This window comes from Ambystoma mexicanum, chromosome 6p (assembly GCF_040938575.1).
Source record: "Ambystoma mexicanum isolate Mex_15411 chromosome 6p, UKY_AmexF1_1, whole genome shotgun sequence".
Classification (NCBI taxonomy): domain Eukaryota; kingdom Metazoa; phylum Chordata; class Amphibia; order Caudata; family Ambystomatidae; genus Ambystoma; species Ambystoma mexicanum.
In genome coordinates this window covers 822,671,313-822,691,422 of record NC_090935.1, presented here as the reverse complement: position 1 = coordinate 822,691,422, position 20,110 = coordinate 822,671,313, and the positions used below count along the sequence as shown (strand labels likewise).

Sequence of the window (20,110 nt, the reverse complement as noted above, 5' to 3'; positions counted from 1 at the left end):
GAATTAATGAATACTGTAATTAACAACTGGCTAAATCATAGCGCAGACTTACTCGACACCTTGGTGGACATGAAGGGTGGGGATGGTATAACTGCCACCTCTTCCTCACTCTTCTTAATTATAATACATTACATGAGCATCAAGGAAAACATACATACTTCCAGTGGAGTCAGAGCTCTTAGTGTGGGGACAAAGTCTAATGCGCTGGTGTTATCAGTAGAAAGTGGGCTTCATACTTGATCATTATTTTGAGCTTAGCCGGATGAAGCATTGCATATTGTATGTTTCTTTGCAACACCCTAGCCTCTCTGGCAGCTCTTATATTTGCATCTCAGTCCCTATAGTTTAGGATTCTGGCGACAAATGGTCTTGCTCCCTGGGGAGACCTACAGCCAAGAGCTTGGTGCGCCTCACCACGACCAACATGTCATAGAGATGCACCTTGGGCAGGAGTTTGCAGAGGATCTTTTCTACACTGGGTGACATGAGCTTCTCCAGAGCAGACTCCGACATCCCCAGAATGCAGAGTTTGTTCCGCTAGGAAGAACTTTCCTTATCGTTTTCTAGCTCTTTACCGTTCTCACCATTTCCACTAGCAGATTTGTAGTGCCCTCCACTGGCCCAACCCATCTTAATCAGTCTTTGCTGCATAAGATCCAGTTTAAAGCAGACTTTGAGAGAAACCTGAGGGCGTCCTCACTTCTTTCTCCCCAGGATCCTCTGCTCAGGTGACCAGGGAAAGGCCATCGCTTTTGAATCCTAACCCGGGGGGTGGATATGCGAGGAAGTATCACCTGGGTGGAGGAGATTTGGGGGGTGGAGGGATGGTGTCCTTAGGTGAGACGCAGTATTCCCCATACCCAGTTCACAATTAACCCTCTGTCCCAGAAGCCTTTTTAAGGTACTGTCAAAACCCTTTCTTTTCTTCCTTTAAAAATTATCCCCGGACATGCCATCAGTATAGAGGGCCAAGAAAGCGATTAATAAGGAGGACAACTCCTCATATGAGCAGGTCAAACCCACATTCACCTCCTCTTATTAATGCGGGAGAATGTCAGAATGCACCTTACCCTGCCTTTATAGGTTATCAGTATGCCCCTCTTTCACACACATCCACTGTCCCATATGCCTGTGCCTTTCAGACTGGCACGAGGAAAGGCAACTGGGAGTAATGCACACTTCCATTTGTGCATACTGTTAGGGAGAATTCTCTGTAAAGGCTAATTTCCCAAACCTAGTGAGTCCCCCAGCAACTTTGCTGGATTTTTGGGGTTTATTTTTTTCTCCTGCTAAGAGTGAGACTCTTTTCTCCCACTCTTAGGCATGATTTGAGAATGTCCTTTGACTTTGTAATGTGTTTTATGGGCTATGGGGTCTTTTACTCCGTAGGGATTCATGTGTTTTTGGTAAGTGTGTTACACAGCACCCTCAGTGCAGTATCACAGGGGTGTCATAGTGGCCCCCAAACAGACTCCATACCCTGGGACTGACTACTGTCTCCCAGGGCATGTACAGTCACCATTGACTTTACTAGTCTTAAATTATGAACAGAACCAGTACAAACCATCATATTGTGGAAGTACTGGTAGGGGTAATTCGATTGCCCCTAGGTCTGTTTTTCAAGGGGGCACTGTCCAGTCCCCCCCTTGTCGCATTTCTGGCTAGTGGCAGTGGTTACCACGCGAAATATTCCACCAGAATATTTCCTATGGGATTTTCCCATTCATTTTAAACGCACCACTTTTTTGGTGCAATGTTAAATAAATAACCCGGCGGTATCTTTAATATTTATTCCCCGGTTGGGTCTTTTTGCCAGGACTCGGTTTTAAAATGGCATCTGTGTTCGCCTCTGTAACTCCAACCCAAGTCGAGCCCTTTGTTCCACTTTTGGCGGGCTTCTGCACAGAAGCCTTCAAATGGGGTGCCACTCTGTCTGGGTCTACAGGATGTGTGGGAGGGGGGAATAGGCACCCTGAACTGAGTTGCCTCGGCAACTCAAGTCACACTCTTGTGTGATTGGCCCAGTGGTGAGCCGCCCGGCTCACCACTTAGCATGTTTGAGTGACAGCTAGGACTGATGAATGGGGGTTTTCTACATAAAAGCAGGGCTCTGGGGACTGGAACTTGAGAAGTCGCCACAGGACCTAAAGAATCCGAAGAGGGAGAAGCTGAGCCGACCTGCAACGACGACACCACCGGTGGAGCCCTGCTGAACCGACTCACCACTTCCCAACGACAGAGAAGATCTTCTTCCAGGAGAGTCTTCTTCCTTTGAGCTGGTGGGGTTAACCAGTTCGCCATTTTTTCGCCTTCTTGGATCGTCTGGTGGTCGAATCGCCCATGCCAAGGACCCCGGCAGGCGGATAGCCACCCTTCACCACTACCGCGAATAAAAGGGTAGTACCTTTTAACCAGGAAACTCCGCGGCTGGTTTCTTCCCCGGCAGTGCAACGACCTCCAGCTTTCCTCCACATCGAGATCTTCTCTTCCCCTGGACGAAGCACCGACTTGCACCCGCTGCCAGGAACAACTGCCCCCGCTGGAGCTTTCTCACCATTTCAGGTACTGTGTCCCGCCTGGTCTCCCTTGCAACAGACTGTCCAAGGTGTTCCATAAATCCTTGACTCTCTATCCTGTGGTGACCTCGGACCTGTTAACTAACTTTTCTGAACTGATCTAACTCCTTTTTGAACTATCTGCAAAAACTTTTTTTTTTTTTAAAACATGTTTATTGATTTTACACAAATAACACAAAAGAGATAAACATTGCATCTTAAAACAACCCTTCCTCCACCCCCTTCCCTCCCCTTGGATCGGATGAAGTCATATTGTCCCGGGTTCCCATTATGCTTTGAAAATATCTGAAACTTTAATGTTGTGGGGGCACCACTGTTCCATAAAGTCTGACTGGAGATATTGTAGGGTCCCTTCCCACTCTTTTGCAAACTTGTCTCCAGTTCCTTGGATTTTGTGGGTGATTTTCTCCATTGTTATATGGGACCATACGTTCTGTAGCCAAGTAAACGTCATTGGGGTATTCTTGTTTTTCCAATTTTGTGCTATGGTGGTCCATGCTGCTATAAGTAGTCCCGTAAAGCTTCTCCATTGTGATGTGCGATATTGTCTTGCTGTGCCATCTCTGATTCCGCAGAGCCACACCTCCTCCCCCATCTACCCCACATCTGGGAAAATTTTGCCCATTTCGTTTTTCACTTCTTCCCAGAATGGTTGTATGCCGCTACAGTCCCACCATATGTGTCTCCACGTTCCCACTTCATTGCAGCCTCTCCAGCATAGGTTAGGTGTGTTTGGGTACATCGAGTGGAGCTTCTCTGGGGTATAATGCCACTGTGTCATGATCTTGACCCACATCTCCCTGGTTTGTGCCGATCTGGTCATTCTGGGGATCTGTTTCCATAGGTCTGCCCATTGACTGTCCGAAGGTTCATTCCCCAGTGTTCTGCCCCATTTTATTCTGTATGCCCATTTGATGTTTTCCCCCTGTGAGTTTATGTATTTTTATAGAGTTGAAACCCACTTTTTTTCCCCTGTGTTGGAGATGATATGTGTCTCGAATCCTGTGAGATCCCTGGTTGCTGCCTCTGTGATCATCGGGGAGTTCAGCCAATGTTTTAGCTGCTCATATCTATATCTGTCCCTTCTGGGTATATTCTTTCCAGTAAAGCAAGATTCCAGGGATATGATTTCTTTATCTGCGAACATCTCCCCAATTTTAGTGATACCCACCTTCTCCCAGCTATCGTATGCCCCCTGTTCCATCCCTGGTGGAAATAGTGGATTTCTGCAGATGGGTGTAAAGGGTCCTATCGCTGTGGACATTATGCCTTTTTTTGTTTGGGCATCCCATGCTTCTAGCATGGATTTCATAATTTCACTTATTCCTAGGTTCACATGTCTGTGGTGCCTCTGTTTCCAGAGGGGTTCTACCAGTGGGATCCTCGCGACTGCTCTGTCTTGTTTGACCCATATCTGCTGTGGGTTCTCCCCCACCCACTCCCCCAGGACTCTCAGCTGTGCTGCCTGATAGAATTTTTTGAAATGGGGGAGCGCCAACCCTCCTTCACTGTTTGGGGCAGTAAGGACCATCCTGGTTGTTCTAGGCGTTTTCCCCTTCCATACAAAGGACAAAACCAGTTTCGTTAATGATTTAAAGAACGAGTCTGGGACACCCAGTGGGAGAGCCTGAAAATAATACAGTACCCTTGGGAGGACGGTCATCTTGACGGCTTGTATTCTACCCCACCAGGAAATCTGTAGTGGGTTCCATCTGCCTAGCTCTTTTCGGATGTTTATGAGAAGCGGTGGGTAGTTTTCCCCATAGATTTGCTCTATTTTTTGAGGTACAATTATCCCCAAATATTTTATACCTTTCAGTACACTCTTAAGGTCCAGAAATTTTGCTTTCCTTTCTATATTCGCTCTGTCCCCTGCCAGGATTAGAATCTCTGATTTTTTTCTATTTATTTTTAGGCCCGAAATGGCCCCATAATTTTCTAGTTCTCTCACTGCAGCTGATAACGTGGATTCTGGGTCCTGTAGGGTTATTAACATGTCGTCCGCGTATGCGATCACTTTGTGTTGTTGACCTGCCATTTCTATCCCTTTTATGTGCACTGATTCCTGTATTTTAATTAGGAGGGGTTCTAAAAACAGAGCGTACAGCAGAGGTGAAAGGGGGCATCCCTGCTTCGTCCCTCTCGTTATCCTCACCGTGTTCGTAACCTCGCCATTAATGACTATTCTACTGGATGGGGAATTGTAGTTCGCTCTGATGCTCGCAATATACTGTTCCCCGCTACCTTTGCAAACTAAATTTCAAGGAACCTGGGATTGGTAACCCTAGGTCTCCTGGGGGCAACCAGACGTGGTCTCCCTCTCACTGTGCTTAGAGAGACATCAGCTTCACCTCACTGATGATCCCCAACAAGGGTGAAACACGTGTATGGGGTTGCTGGTGGTACTCTCGTTCAGGTTGGAATTGCCATTGCATTTCGGTGCTGGACTGCCCCTGGGCAGGACAAAGACTGATATGCAAATGGATATTTCCCATCTGTGAAAGGCACAGTGAGTAAAAGCAGTAGCTGCGAACTCGCAAGTGGTTAATAACCACTGAACAGGTTATCAGGCCTTGTTCTGTCGAGAGAGGGGCGCCCGCTACCTTTGCAAACTAAATTTCAAGGAACCTGGGATTGGTAACCCTAGGTCTCCTGGGGGCAACCAGACGTGTTCTCCCTCTCACTGTGCTTAGAGAGGCATCAGCTTCACCTCACTGATGATCCCCAACAAGGGTGAAACACGTGTATGGGGTTGCTGGTGGTACTCTCGTTCAGGTTGGAATTGCCATTGCATTTCGGTGCTGGACTGCCCCTGGGCAGGACAAAGACTGATATGCAAATGGATATTTCCCATCTGTGAAAGGCACAGTGAGTAAAAGCAGTGGCTGCGAACTCTCAAGTGGTTAATAACCACTGAACAGGTTATCAGGCCTTGTTCTGTCGAGAGAGGGGCGCCCGCTACCTTTGCAAACTACTGTTCCCCAAACCCCATGCGCTCCAATATTTTGAACAGAATTGACCACTCCACCCTATCAAAAGCCTTTTCGGCGTCTACCAACAGCAATATCTGTGGGGTGTGCTTTATACCTATTATTTCCACTAAATGGGCTAGCCTCCTTGTGTTGTCATGAGTTTGTCTGCCGGGAATAAAGCCTGATTGATCTTCACTTATCAGTTTAGGGATAGCCTCGTTGCTAGGATCTTCGTATAGATTTTTGCATCTAGATTAATTAGGGAGATTGGCCTATATGATGCTGGGTTTTTAGGGTCTTTACCTTGTTTGTGAAATAACAGTACCTTCGCTTCATTCATAGTGGGGGTGAGATTACCACTGTCCTTAAAGGAGTTTAGGAGCCTTGTTAGGATCGGGGTCAAAATGTCTGCATATGTTTTATAGAATGGGGCCGTAAACCCATCTGGGCCTAGGGCTTTGTTACTTGGGAGTCCTTTTATGGTTTTTCTGACTTCCTCCTCACTGATAGGTGTCTCTAGTGACTGCTTGTCCTCTTCTGATATTTTCGGGAGGTTTATGGCTTCTAAGTATGAATCTTGGGCGTTTGTGTCAGGGAATTCAGTGGAGTAGAGAGTTTGGTAGTAATGCCTCAATGTTTCCCCCATGTCTTGTGTGCATGTTTGGGGGTCTCCATTGGTGTCATATATGGCTTTAATCGTTGTTTCCTTCTGTTTATCCCTCAGTTGTCTCGCCAGGAGCCGGTCTGCTTTGTTTGCTCTAATATAAGATCTTTGCTTCAGATAGAGTAGGTTCTTCTCTGCGCCCTTCGTGCGGAGCATCTCTAGTTGGCCCTGTGTATGTTTCAGTGATTTTTTTAAGGCCTTTGTGGGGTGTGTCAGAAGCTTCTCTTGGATATCTTCGATTGTTTTTTCCAGCTCTTTTTCCCACCAAAACCTTTGATTATCTCTTGTGATTTTCAACGCAATAATTTTCCCCCTCAACACTGCTTTAAACGCATCCCAGACTGCTTGCAGCGCTACCTCCCCTGTGTCATTTTGTATAAAGTATTCCTCTATCATTTCCCTTATGGACTCCCCTGTGATTGGGTCCTGGATCAGCTCCTGCGGTAGCTTCCACCTCCATAGCCCATTCTTCCTCCCTGGGAGAGTCACCTCCAGCCATAGCGGGGCATGGTCCGAGAGGGCTATTGTGCCCTTATCCAGCCCCTGGATTTTTCCCAGTAGTCCCACTGAGACCCAGAAGTAGTCAATTCTTGACATGGTGTTGTGGACATGTGAGAAGTAGGTGTACCCACTCTGTTCACCCTTCAGTTCCCTCCAAACATCATTCAGGGCCATTTGATCCATTTGCTGCCTCAGACGTTTTGATGGTGCCCCTTGGCCCTGCGCGTTCCCCGTACTCCTGTCTATATGTGGATTCCATGCCATATTGAAATCTCCCCCCATGATCACTTCCCCTTTAGCATAGTTTTCCAGTTTCGATAGAACATCCCTAAGGAAGCCGTCCTGTCCTTGATTGGGCGCATATATTGAGGCGAGTGTAATGTGAAGACCTTCAATTACTACATTGACGAAGGCAAACCTCCCTTCTTTATCCATGCTTGTATCTAATACTTTAGTGTCCATTCCTTCTCTCACTGCAATCAGTACCCCAGCTTTTTTCTCCGTTGTCGTTGCCTGAGCCCATATTTTGTAGCCTTTTATCCGCATTTTCTGCTTATCCCTCGTTCTGATATGGGTCTCTTGGAGAAGTAGTATGTCCGCCTTCTCCCTTTTAAACTGCTTTTCCAGTTTGGCCCTTTTTGTTGGGTGATTCATGCCCCTTATGTTGTATGTCACTATGCGTAACATCCCCATTGTGTTATATTTGTTTGTTGTCGCCTCGGGCCCCCTTCTGTTCTCGTTTCATTTCTTTGATTCCTCCGATCCCTTCCCCCCCCTTGAACTTCCCCGCCCCCCCCCCCAACATTGAACTTTAAACCAACCAAACTGTCCCCCGAGTTGGGCGAGAGTTCCTATTGACGCTAGAGCGTTGCGCCCATCGCTCCCTGCCCTCCTTACCCTCGGAGGGTATGATATGGGGAGTCCTAAACCCCAAAGATCCATTGGACTTTACCGAGTTCCAAGCCGTCGGTTCTTCCCCCGACCGCCATCTGCGTGTTGTCCGTTCCGTTCTCCTCCTTCACCCCGACATTGATTCCATAATTGCTGTTCCTTGCTCGTACCCCTTGGTTGCATGTTCCTGGGTTCTTCATGTGACTTTTCTCCGGGATTCCCTCCCTGTATTAGTCTTCTTTTGCGTAATTGTTTCCCACCCCATTGGTCTTCTCATTCTATCCCTCCTGCTCGATGACTCCCCCCGTTCCCCCTCATCTTCCTGTAGACCCAATGTGCTCATACCTTCCTCCACCGTGGTTACTCTTCTCTGTTTCCCTTCCCACGTAAATAGCAGCCCAAATGGGAAGGTCCATTTATAGCGGATTTGCTTTTCTATCAGAACTTTCACCAGTGGGGCCATTGCTCTCCTTTTTTGGAGGGTTATCAGAGCGAGGTCTTGGTATAATTGGATGTTTTGACCGTTCATTTTAATGTGTTCCATTTCTCTGACTCTCCTGAGGATCTGTTCTTTCTGTGGGTTGGAGGAGAGAGCCGCTAGGACATCGCGTGGTCTTTCCCCTGGGGCCCCCGATCTTTTTGGTCCTACTCTGTGGATTCTATCGATTCCGATTTCATCAGTGTCTTGGGACCCCAAAATGTCTCTAAACACCTCCTTTACCGCCTCTTTCAGATCTTTGTCTAGCACTGATTCCGCCATGTTCTTGATGCGGATGTTGGAGCGTCTAGAGCGGTTCTCCAAGTCCTCACATTGAAGTTCTAAGTTGTGCGTAAGTGACGCCAAGTGTTCTTGCGTTTCGCTTGCTTGTCTCGTGTCTTCTTCTAGTCCCTGCACCGTTTTTTCCACTATGTCCGTTCTTTCTTCTAGGTTGCTAATATCGGTTCTAATATCTTGAACCACTTGTTTCATTTCGTTTTTCATAGTTGTAAATTGTTCTTGGACTGTGGACATGAATTTTTCTTGCAAGTCCATGAACCAGGATTGCATATCTTCCCTGGTCAGTGGTTGCGGCTGTTGGGATGGTGACTCTGACTCCCCCATGGATTCTCCCTGGGTTCTCGCCCTCGGTTGCGATGATCCCTCCGTTGACCACATTTGCAGAATATCTGCGCCTTGCTTCGCAGATTGGGATATCTGTTGGATGGGGTTCCCCTTTCCTTTTGCTCTCAACATGGTGGCGTAATCCGTTAGAATGCCTATAGGGCTACCATGCCTTCTTGTAGCTCTCCGGATGGTCCCTCTCCCGATCCTATCCTCTGAGATGTCTCAGCGGGCGGGGGGGTTCTCGAATTAGACAGATTAGTAGTCTGCGTATCCTCTCCTGCCCCCGTCGGATCTCGATGTCTGTCTGTTTGAGGCAGGGACTGCTTCCCCTTACTTTGGTGTCCCCCCGCTCTTTGCCCCCTGTTTAGTGGGGGAAGAGGATACTCCGGCCCGCGTGGGGGGGGGAGGGGTTCTGCATAGCGGATTCCTTCAGGCCTGGGGCGATCCCCGATCCATTTGATGCCGGGGGCCTCTCGCGTAGCAGGGGAAATCCTGTTATGTGAATCTCCCCGGCCTGCCTGCTTCCCGCTTTTTTATTTTATTTTATTATTTTTTGTGTGTAGATAAGCGGGCGGGTGGTTTTCTTTCCCCTCCCCTTGATGGCTCACCTTTCTTCTTCCGCGCTGAGTTTCAGGGCGGCCCCGCTTCTCCTCACCAGTGGTCTGCCCTGTTTGCGCTACTCACTCCCTGTGTTGCAGCTCCTCTCCGGCGCCGCGCTGTCGCTGTCTCTCCTTCCCCCTCGGCGCTCGTCGGCGTCGGCTCCTTCCCTCGGAGTTCCGCCTTGCCCTCGATCCGGGTCCCACACCTGCCGTCGCCTCCCGGCTGTGTGGTCTTCTATGGCGCAGGAGCGTCTCCTTCGGCACCGATGGGGGAGGGGCCGGTCTGCTCTCTCCCCGGACCTGGCCGCGTTCATCCGCAGCGCCGATTCCTCGCCAGGAGGGGAGAATGCAGGGGGGGGGGGTCTAGCAGTCAGGGGGGAGGGGGGTGAGCGACGGTCGGTCACGGCTTCGGTCGTGCTGTTTTTTGGCGGCCCGGGCGGAGCGCGGATTAGCTGCGACTCCTCACCCCGGCGGCCATCTTGGATCTCCCTGCAAAAACTTTTAAAGCGTACTTCAACTGTGTGATCTTGGGCACATTCCGCCTTGCTCTCTCCAAGAGAGGGCCTGGCCTATGAACTTTTTGCTCTACAGTAGACCCTGCCTTTCTTGACTTGCTGTGGTTCTTTAAAAGTGTTGGTATTGTGTGTTTTCCTATTTCTGCCTTTTCTCTCCCTTTTTAAATAATTATTGGAGTGCCATCTTGGTTAAGCGCTCACCTCTGTGTTGATAATAAGTGGTGTTCTTTTCCTAAGACTTGGCGGATAATTAATCAGGGAGGTGTATATATTTCTAGTCACTGTGTTTGAACTTGCTTGACATATTAGTGCCAGTGTATTTTTACAAGTGTGTTTTTAAATAAATAAATAATTATATACTTTTATACCAAAGCACTGGTCATTGTTTGCTTGTGCTACTGTATTTTTGTACCTAATGTGTATACTCTATCTACTGACTAACTCTTCTTGAGAGAAGCCTGACTGCTCAGCCACAGCTACCAGGTAAATCTGGGTGGTGCAGACTGCTACCAATTGGGTTTACTGCTAACACCTGTAGTCCTAAACATTTTGCAGTGGTCCCTAAGGGAACTGCACAGGTTTCTGCCTAACACATGCCACTCTGGTACTGAGACGAGGAAGAGTATTATGTAACACCACTACCATGGTCAGGCATGTCCCATAATAATGTTAAGTGTGGTCAGGCAAAGGACTTGCACCTGCAGCCAGTTAAGGTGCTACAGGTGCCTATAAGGAGAATCAAGCGAGAACGAAGGAGAGACCTGTCTGAGTAGACAAAGGCAGCAACCCAATACAGAGCAGACTGGAGAGGAGCCGGTGAAAAGGACGCCGAGCGCTGCAGGAGAGCGAGTAAGACGTCGAAGCCCGAACGGGCTGTGAGAGAGTCAAGAGCCCTGCAGATCCATGTGCCATGTGTCCCCCACCGGAGCTGGGAGACACAGAAGTCTCCAAGAAGCCACCAGCAGCTGCAATGAGGTTCGGAAAAACAGAAGCGCTGCTCACCGGAGCTCCCAGCAAGTGAAGGGAGAGCGAGAGAGCGCAGAAGGAGAAACTGAAAGCACCTGGAAGGGCAGCGGTGGACCAGTGAGTGATGGAGAGGGAACACTCATGCAGCGGCACTCCAAGTGCTGAGTTTGGGTTGGGTAAAGGAAGATGCATATCGAATGAAACCTTGTGTTAAGAGGGTCTGGAGACCGAAGAAAAGTGTATTGAAGGCCGAACAAGCTGCAAAGTACTTTATGACTTACTGAACACCGAACTAAGGAAAAGATATGCAAAGCATGTTACAATACTGCACAAATAAAATTAAAGTGATTTGCATTTTCAAATAAAGTCAAAGCAAGTAAAAAGCATTGATTGACAATGTGAAAGTATGAGCAACGTGAAAGCCAGTAATGAGGGATTGTGAAGCAAGTGTAAAGCAAAGGATAAGCACTATTGGATAGTGTGAAAGCAAGGTGGTGACAAGGAATACACACCACAAAGTGAATTGTGTGAAAGTCACGTTGTGGCAGAGGCAAGAAACCACCAAGAAGCAATAGAACTGAAAGTGGACTAATGATACAGGCTCAGATGTTTCCATTGAGAATAAGGGAACAAAACAAAGTTCCATGGGTTATTGGTTGCGTGACCTGTAATGGGTGGAATGTATGGTCCGACAACTGCACCTAGACCGAGTAATCCCTACTTGGAGTGAACCAAGGAAGTCAAGATACTGAAGCTGTTGTGCGTAACAAGTGTTAAAGTGATTAAAGAAAGGAGCAAGCTATGCAAACTGTTTAAAAGTCTGAAAGGTTACAAAGTTTATATGGAATACTTATGGAAAGCTAAGAGAATTGAACTGACTGATTCTTAAGTGAGAAGAATTGTCTTCTTGGGGAAAGGAACCCGAGACTTGGTGTAAAGTGTTGACCTTGGGGAAGGGAAACCCAAGCCCTTTTTGGAGCTGTGTTGTTTTAACCTTGGGGAAGGGAGCCCCGAGGACTTTTGAAATTGTGCTGAACTTGGTGAAGGGAAACCCCAAGGCTGTTTTTGTGGAACTGTGTTTGAACTTGGGGAAGGGAACCCCAAGGTCTTTCTGTGGCACTGTTTTGAATTTGGGTAAGGGGAAGCTGAAACACAAACCAAAAGCTGTAAGAAGCTCACAACTTTATTTTGAACACTGTTTCTTAGGTCGCTGACATCCCTACACATTGTATATCTTCAGTTGTGAGGGCATGTATAGGTTTTGGATAGAGACAGACTTTTGAGTTGAACTTAATAACAGACTATCCTTAGTTTCTTTGGGTAGGGAAATCTCACCTTATCATAGGGCAAGCTATGTGAAAAGTGAATCTGTTGTCTGTGTCTTACTTCATGATGCCTTCACACTGCATATATGTTACCCCCTTGTAACACCTCACTTGCCTTATGCAATTTATTGAGAAGTGTATTAAATGTCAAAGTAGATACCTGTCCAATATTTCCTTCCTGTTCCTGCACACCTGCCACTTGCAGCATCACAGGAAGGTAAAGACTATTTATTTGCAGAGTGATCTACCATCCCTTTATTGATTTTTTATTTTTATTTAATATTTATATTGCGCCGGTAGCTCGCGAGCCTCGGGGCGCAGAAACAAGGACACGAGAACGGACGGAACAGATAGTGATTAGACAGAGCAGACGGGACAGTCACATAGAATTAAGCTAACTGAGGTATATGCCGTGATGGCCGTTTATTTGAAGATATGGGTTTTTACCTGTTTGCGAAAACGCGAGTAGTTGGTTTCCAGTCTAAGGTGGTCTGGTAGGTTGTTCCAAAGGTTGGCTGCAAGGGTTGGAAAGGCTCTACCTAAGCCACTTTTGAGTTTGTGAGGTGACGTAGCAATTTTAACAAGTTGGGATGATCTCAGTGTTCTATTAGGTTTGATCCTAGTTTTTAAGTAGGTTGGTGCCTTTCCGTAGATGCATCTGTGAACGATGGTTAAGGTTTTGAAATGCACCCTATCTTCGATTTTCAGCCAATGAAGCTCCCTTCTGGAGTTGCTGATATGTTCTGTTTTAGTTTTGAGCTTGACAATTCTTACCGCGTTGTTCTGTACAATTTGGTAGCTTTGTAGGCATTGCTTGGAGGCACCCAGGACTAGAGCGTTGCCATAGTCAAGGCGCGATAAGATGGTGGCTCTTGCTATGGTCGCACAATTTTCCTCGGATATGAAAGGTCTGATGGCTTTTATTAGACGGAGGTGTTAGGCACAGTTTTTTTTGATGAACTGTACTTGGGCGTCCGCACCCAACAATGCTTCTAGCAGCATACCTAGGGTTTTAACCTTGCTTAGGACCGGAATGGGGGTATCTTTAATGTGGAAGGATGTGTAGGATGAGGGTAGCTTAGCACGAGCAGAGGATGAGCCGAAAATCATGAGTTCCGTTTTTTTTCCGTTTAGGCACATCCAATTGGAGTCCATCCATTGCTCCACGTGGTGGTATATCGTGGTAAGTTTCTCGCTATCTTTCTGATAATTGCCACTTAGTTCGAATACAAGCTGTGTGTCGTCAGCATAGTTAGTGAAATAGGTGTTTATGTGGTCTATAACAAGGCATAGGTATTTTAAGTAAAGATTGAACAGTAGGGGTGACATACTGGCCCCTTGGGGAACTCCACAGAGGATTTCTTTTTCGAGGGAGAACTTGTCCCCCCAGTGCACTCTGGATATTCTGTTTTTTAGAAAGGACATTATCCATCTGATGGCTTCATCAGAGCAGTTGGTGGTCTTTTTTAGCGCATTCTGGAGTAGGTTATGGTCGAGGAGATCAAATGCGGCGCTGAGGTCGAGTAGAACGAGGAGGCCTGTCTTACCCTTGTCAATAATACCGAGCATTTTGGTCTGCAGATCTAACATGGCCGTCTCGGTACTGTGTGCGAGGCGAAAACCAGACTGCTGTGGGTGGAGGGAAGTAGATTCCTCTACGTATGCCTGGAGCTGCATGGTGGCGATCTTATCCATGATTTTGAGGATGAAGTTGCAGTTTGTTATGGGCCTGAGATTATTCGGATCGCGTTGGTCGAGATTGGGTTTTTTTACACGAGGGGTTACTGTGACTTTTTTGATGGCATTAGGGACTTCCTGGTCTCTACAAGAGGCATTAATGATCTTTGTCAGGATGGGGGCGAAAATGTCTATGTTGTCCAATATTATCTTAGGTGGAATGATATTCTCTGCACAGGTCGTGGGTTTCATGGTTGCCAGTACTTTGATCATTTCGCTGTTGTTGATCTGTGTGAACTTGAAAGTTCCAATACCTGCTGTTGCAGTCTCAGCTGGCAGAGTAACTGTCGTTTTTTTGTTGGTCAGGGAATTTATGATGGCGTCCCTGGCTTTTGAAATTTTGTTGAAGAAGGCGATCTGGGTGGCATCGCATTCTTCTTGAGAGAGTAGGAAAGGAGGGGTAATGGCTTTGGGTTTTTCTATGGATTTAAGGATATTGAATAGTTTGCTGGTGGAATTGGTGGCTGTAGAAATCTGTTCGTTATAGAAGTTATTTTTGGCCTCGGTTATCATATGTTTATATATTATTTCGCTTTCCTTCCAGCGGGCTTTATTGGCTGATGAAGGATTTTTTAGCCATACATTGATCCTTCTGGTTACTTTACTTCATCTTTTTCATCCTATGTTATGTCAGCAGACCTGCAGCGCCTTTCAATCTTAATAGTTTTGGTTAATAAAAACCAGTTTCGTTTCTGTTGTATATTCACTGGGAACAGAGCCCCACTGAAGTCGCAGCTTCTCAGCCCAACAGCATCAAGTGACTCCACAGTGGTTCTTATGTCCCTTTCAAAGTTTGAACAATTTCTTAATTGAAGTCCCAAGCCAGCAATCTCTTGCTGTGTATGGGCATGAGCCTGCTAAGGTTCTGAATGACGGATTGTGTGGGAGAATACATATGTGTGGGAGGGTAATGAATGTCATTGGATGTTGTAATAAGGGTAGCACAGGTGCCAACAGTACGGACTGTTCCAGATTCAATGCGGATTAGTATGTTGTTATGCCAAGTCATAGTATTGCAGGCCTTGCATTTGTGTTGTCATTATACTATTTAAATCCCAACACGCAGGAGTGTTATCTGTGAAACAAATATGCCATCGACATGTTTGGGACTTTCTAGTTGGCAAGTTTCAGAAAAGGCAGTAAACAGGAATTTGATCAAAATTGCTATCAAAATAGAGTGGACAAAATGTGCAAGTGCCATGTTTCCATGTAAAATTGAAGGTTATCTGCACGATTACTTACAGTTGGATAAAGAATGTTGACACGTGTGCTGAAACAGACTAATCTAGGCCCATGGCAAGATTGACTATCTCTGGAAATCCTTAGTGTCTCATTGAGACCTTGCAAAGGTATATGATTGAGGTGTAAAACTACTTGTGTTCTGCTTTGCATATTTGAATCGTACTCAGTCAAACAGCAAGTCAAATGCGTTAAAGTAAAACATACTTTCCAATGGAGAAAATTTCCACACTGTTTTTGCATGTGCATCTCCAACGTAGACCGTGCCATCTTCTGAAGCAACCAAATCATGGGGCATGTCGAAACTCTATAAAAATATACAAATACATAAACTGTACATTCAGTTTGCTAACAAGAGAGTTATGTTTTCCTTTTTGTTTTATTTTAACATTGATTTTAACAAATGTACAAGTCACACATGTTATCATCTAATATTAGTGATGAGAAAGAGGAACATACAGTGGGATAGAGGCACAATAAAGAAGTAAAAAGGGAAAATGATAACAAAATATTTTCACTTTCACAATTGCAGTTATGAAGAACAACCCCAAGAGTGAACACATCACACAACTATTGTTAGGGGGGGATGTTCCTTGTTTTCTTTAGACAGTTCAATGTTTATACATACCAGTCTAGAAAATCACTTCAGATACCCTTGAAGAGATGCTTGTTAGCCTTGTCCCTAAAATATATTTTACATTAAGGTTCGACACGTTTATCATCACTTTAGTCCATTCGTCTGATCACAGTTTATATCTGCATTTCCAAGTCCATAAGAGTTGTTTTTCCTAACAGTGAGAGCGTGTCAATCCAGAAACAGTTAAACTTTAAGATAATATTTGCAGCAGGGATTGTATTTAATATTACAGGTCTTTCATCAAAGTAATGCCTTTTTGACAGTGTTACAAAGTCACCCCTCTGGTTCTGGGGACATCTAGTGGGGTGACCAAAAAGTAAGGAACCTCCCCAAACTAGAGGAAAATGAGCACGAGGGAGTTACATAGTAAATCCCCATGTCACCCTCACTAAGGCCCCTTAAAAGGTCAGGGGACAGTTGAATGAGCCTACCAGAGACAAGGTCCTGTGATGAATCGAGGGAATTCATCTCTTCACCCCTACGGGGGATCCCCCCTGTGAGGCAACGGAGGTGAGCCTGCTCCACAACACCCGCCCTAGTGGTCAAGGAAAATGGGACCTCACAAGGAGTGACTACCCCCTTAGGGGACAACGACTCCCGTTCCTGTCAGGAACTCCCTGAACCAGGAACCATGATTGCATACATGGGACTGTCAAACTTATTAAATAAGGCCCAGTACCTAGACTGGGCCGAAGAAGCTGTAAACAGAGGTTATCATTCTGAAGAAAGAGAAACTGTCCTTCAATTGACCACTGAGACGAATGGATTAAAGAACGAAGACTCATCCCGAGGAGGAGCAGAAGGAGTGCAAGAGGAAAGTATGTCAAAGCAGGGGATGTCTCCTGCGAACGCAGACCTCAGAGGAGGCAGAGCTGCAGCAAGACGCGGATCCTGTGAGATACAAAGATGCTGGAAGCAGTGAAGGGAATGCTGAGAGCGCAGCATAACCAAGAGCCAGAGTGAAGCCGGCTCGTGTGGAGCATGAGAACTGGTGGTGGCGTGACACTGAGGGACTGTGGTGGGCAGTCCATTCTCAGAACAGCACTGATACCACCCCAGGGAAACCGTAGCAAGTGGCATGGCTCCCCTTAGGAAGAGCAGAGAACGCCCGACAGAGACGCAGATCAAGTGATGTGTCGGCGGTGCAACAGATGATTGAAGGAGAAGAACGAACCGTGGGGATCCCAGAGACAGTCCAAAATCATAAAAAAGGTAACAGGGAACCGGGGACGCACGGGAAAGCAATAAACTATTATATGAGTCGGAGAACTCCTCTCAGTACCAATGAGAAAGCAGTAGAAGCAAACCTACAAAGTTTGAACTGTGACCAAGAGAGAGCGGGAATAAGACTATCCCATTAAAGGGAAGTGAATGAAAAGGAGATCTTTTTGGTTATACTTGAACTATGATAACAAGAGAGAAAGAATAATAACGTTCCATGAGAGGGAGAGGAATGGAAGAAAAAAAGGCTCAAAGTCTACATTAACAAATCTGAATATTTCCAATAAAGTAAAGTAAACCATATAGAGGATTCCAAGAAGTAATAAGATGTGATTGGTGTGACTGGTGTCTTGGACCCTTATGCATCCCCTGGGCCTCTGACCACTCACACCCAATCTCCCCAGCTTCTATCTTCCTTCAGCACTTGCCTTGGCACACACTCCGCACTGGAGATTTGCAATTTCCACCTAACGCGGCTCCTGGCCCTGCATAGCACTTACTAAACCTTGCACTTCATCTGCGGCTCATCCTCGAGCACGGACACCACAGCACCTACCCCACTGCTCTCTTCCTTGCTGCACTTGCACGTTCTGAATAATCACAAGGCATAGTAGGTCGTGCCGTCCCTTCCCCTCTGTAATTTATTTTCTATTTAATTGTACTGCCATCCCACGTTCCCTCCCTGCTGACCTGTGGGCGCTTTGAAACAGAATGTATTTTCTGTATAAGCGCCTAACATGCAAACAATAAATAAAAGATCAAGCTAATATACATTTAACCTGGGAAGAAGGGAAACAAACCCTGAGTCAAAAGTAGAAGCGTGGGAATTAAGAAAGAAAAAATACGAGGATTTGCAGGCCAAGATAGCCTTTGTGATAAGTCAAGTCAAGTCAAGAAAAGGCACGTCTAAAAAGAAAGTTAAGTATTCCAACTTCAGGAAAGAGCTACATCAACTAATCAGACTATTGAAGGAACTCTTCTGAAACCAAGAAGTAAAGTGCAAGAAGCATCTAACAGGAGAAAGGAGTCATTCTCCTGGCCTTCATTTTGCTCATATAAGTCAGATAGTGTTCGTTTTTGGACTGAGGATGTATTCTTTGTGGACATTCCAAGATGACTGACGAGCATCTTAGTAAAATAGGTAGGGAAAATTAGGCCTTCATATTATTTTTTAATAAATCTCATTCAAAATATCCTCAAAGAGGCAGCAACCTCCTTCTGACCCTCCACAGTCCCTAGAGTCTTTTCAAGGGAAGAAGCCCCTATTAGTGAGGAGCAGAGACCATCTGGGTTCACGGGAATCAGGCTGCCCTGAATCAGCACATGGTTGTATTGAATTTGGAGACTCTGTAGCTACTGGTGGGGGGTTGAGGAGTGCAGTCTAGGCACCTGTGGGTGCAGAAATTCCTTTTAAATGTACAGGGGGCAAGAGAGGGACATAAAGGAGGAAGGAAGGCTCAACAGTCAGACACGTATCCATTACACAAGGCCTAGACTTTCATACAGCTAAGAACAGATAGGCTATGTCTACCTACTCTGGCGCAAGTTTGGAGGAGCACCCAAGATGAGGGACTAACCAGTGCCAAGTTCCACATCAGAACTGGAAGTCATCTTCAGGGGTGGGTCCCACTACTAGCCAATCCCTACACACGTGGCCTGGAAAGGAACATCTGAGGTCCATTAATCCAGACAGAGGCTGGATGGCAGATCCATTGTGTGGTAGGCAGAGGGAGGACGAGCCTGAAAGCAAAACCCAATCCAGCTGACGCACTTGAATACCCATTCACTAGAGTTACAGGTCAGCAAGTTGGCCCCATTAAAAGGGGATGGGCACCCTTCTGAGCCTTTGGTGGTGTGCCTAACACTCTGGAATCCAGAGCCAGTCGTACCTCACAGTAAGAAGGTGGCAGATAGCAGGGCCCCAATCCCTGCCCCTTCTGATAGTGCCTATATACCTGTGCAGAGTACCACTTTCAATCATCCCATACTGGTCACTCCCGATGATGGCCATTTTCTTTCTGTCTTTTTCAGGAAACTACATATCCCAGCATGCCAAGCAGTAGAAAGCAGAGACACCAGCTGGACAGAAACTCAGCAGAGGAGCCAGATACCTATGCACCAAAACTGGCAATAATCTGAAGGGAATCTGCTGCCCGACGCAGTGTAACAGACCACAACAAGGCCAGCGTTTACGCCGACAGCTCTACACTGCCTAAAGCCATTATTTCTCACCAGACCTGAAGCAGCAGAACAGCTCCCCAGCCAAACCAACAGGCTAACAAACCTGCAAGTCCCTCACATGAACCTGGTCTGGAACTGTATCGCTCACCACAGCGCGATGGCATTGCAAAAGGCAGGCGCAGCGAAATGTGAAAAGTGCTGTACTTATGCCCCTTTCATGTCTTTTGCTGATTGTACCACCTCTCGGGAGAGACAACAGGGAACCCGCAACGGAGGATAGCAAACAGGACTAGGAATCAGAAAGTTGTGGGTGTATTAGTGTGGGGAGAGTATAGTAGTAGCAGTTTGGAAATGGAAGTAGTAGTAATATGGAGAGGGTAGTAGTAGTATGGAGAGGGTGGGAGTAGAAGTGTGCAGAGAAGAGAGGAGGAGAGAGAGATAGAGATAGAGAGAGACAGGGAGAGATAGAGGGTAGGTTTAAGGAGGGTGGAGGTAGACAATAGAGAGGAATATTGGAGGGACAGAGAAGGAAGAGCCAGGGAGTGAGAAGAGAGTTAGTGGAAGAAGGAGAGTAGAGAGAGGAAGGTCGAGAGATATAGGGAAAGGAATACTGGGGTGCGGAAGGACAAGAGGGTGGGATCTGAGTGTCCAGAAGGCAGAAACATTGAATCACTTCACTGGGAGGTCTTTGAGAAGGAACCCCTTGATTGTTCCCTGTTGAGATCTAGATAGATAACTCTCCACATACAAAAAAAGAGACCCCAATGCAGGTGGGTACCCCGGGATTATAGTCGGGTATAAACAACAAACCCACTTGAATATATAATACCACATAGTTACTAAATGCATCTTTATTGTTCAACATACAATGTAATACATACTCATACAAGTATACAGAAGTAGGTAACCCTTTCTGGAATTCAACAGGTGTATTCACAAAAACACATGTAAAACATAATTCTTATGCATATTCAACAACAA

General features: G+C 46.4%; 1 protein-coding gene across 4 annotated transcripts in view; it reads right to left on the bottom strand.

The window, feature by feature from the left end:
- The window catches only part of PAM (peptidylglycine alpha-amidating monooxygenase), a 1,287,650-nt gene that overhangs the window by 119,529 nt on the left and 1,148,011 nt on the right, over window positions 1-20,110 (bottom strand). For all 4 annotated transcript variants that reach the window (XM_069625460.1, XM_069625461.1, XM_069625463.1 and 1 more), the window contains one exon: window positions 15,298-15,397. In XM_069625460.1, the coding sequence (XP_069481561.1) occupies window positions 15,298-15,397 (100 nt within the window). The remainder of the gene's footprint in view (window positions 1-15,297; window positions 15,398-20,110) is intronic.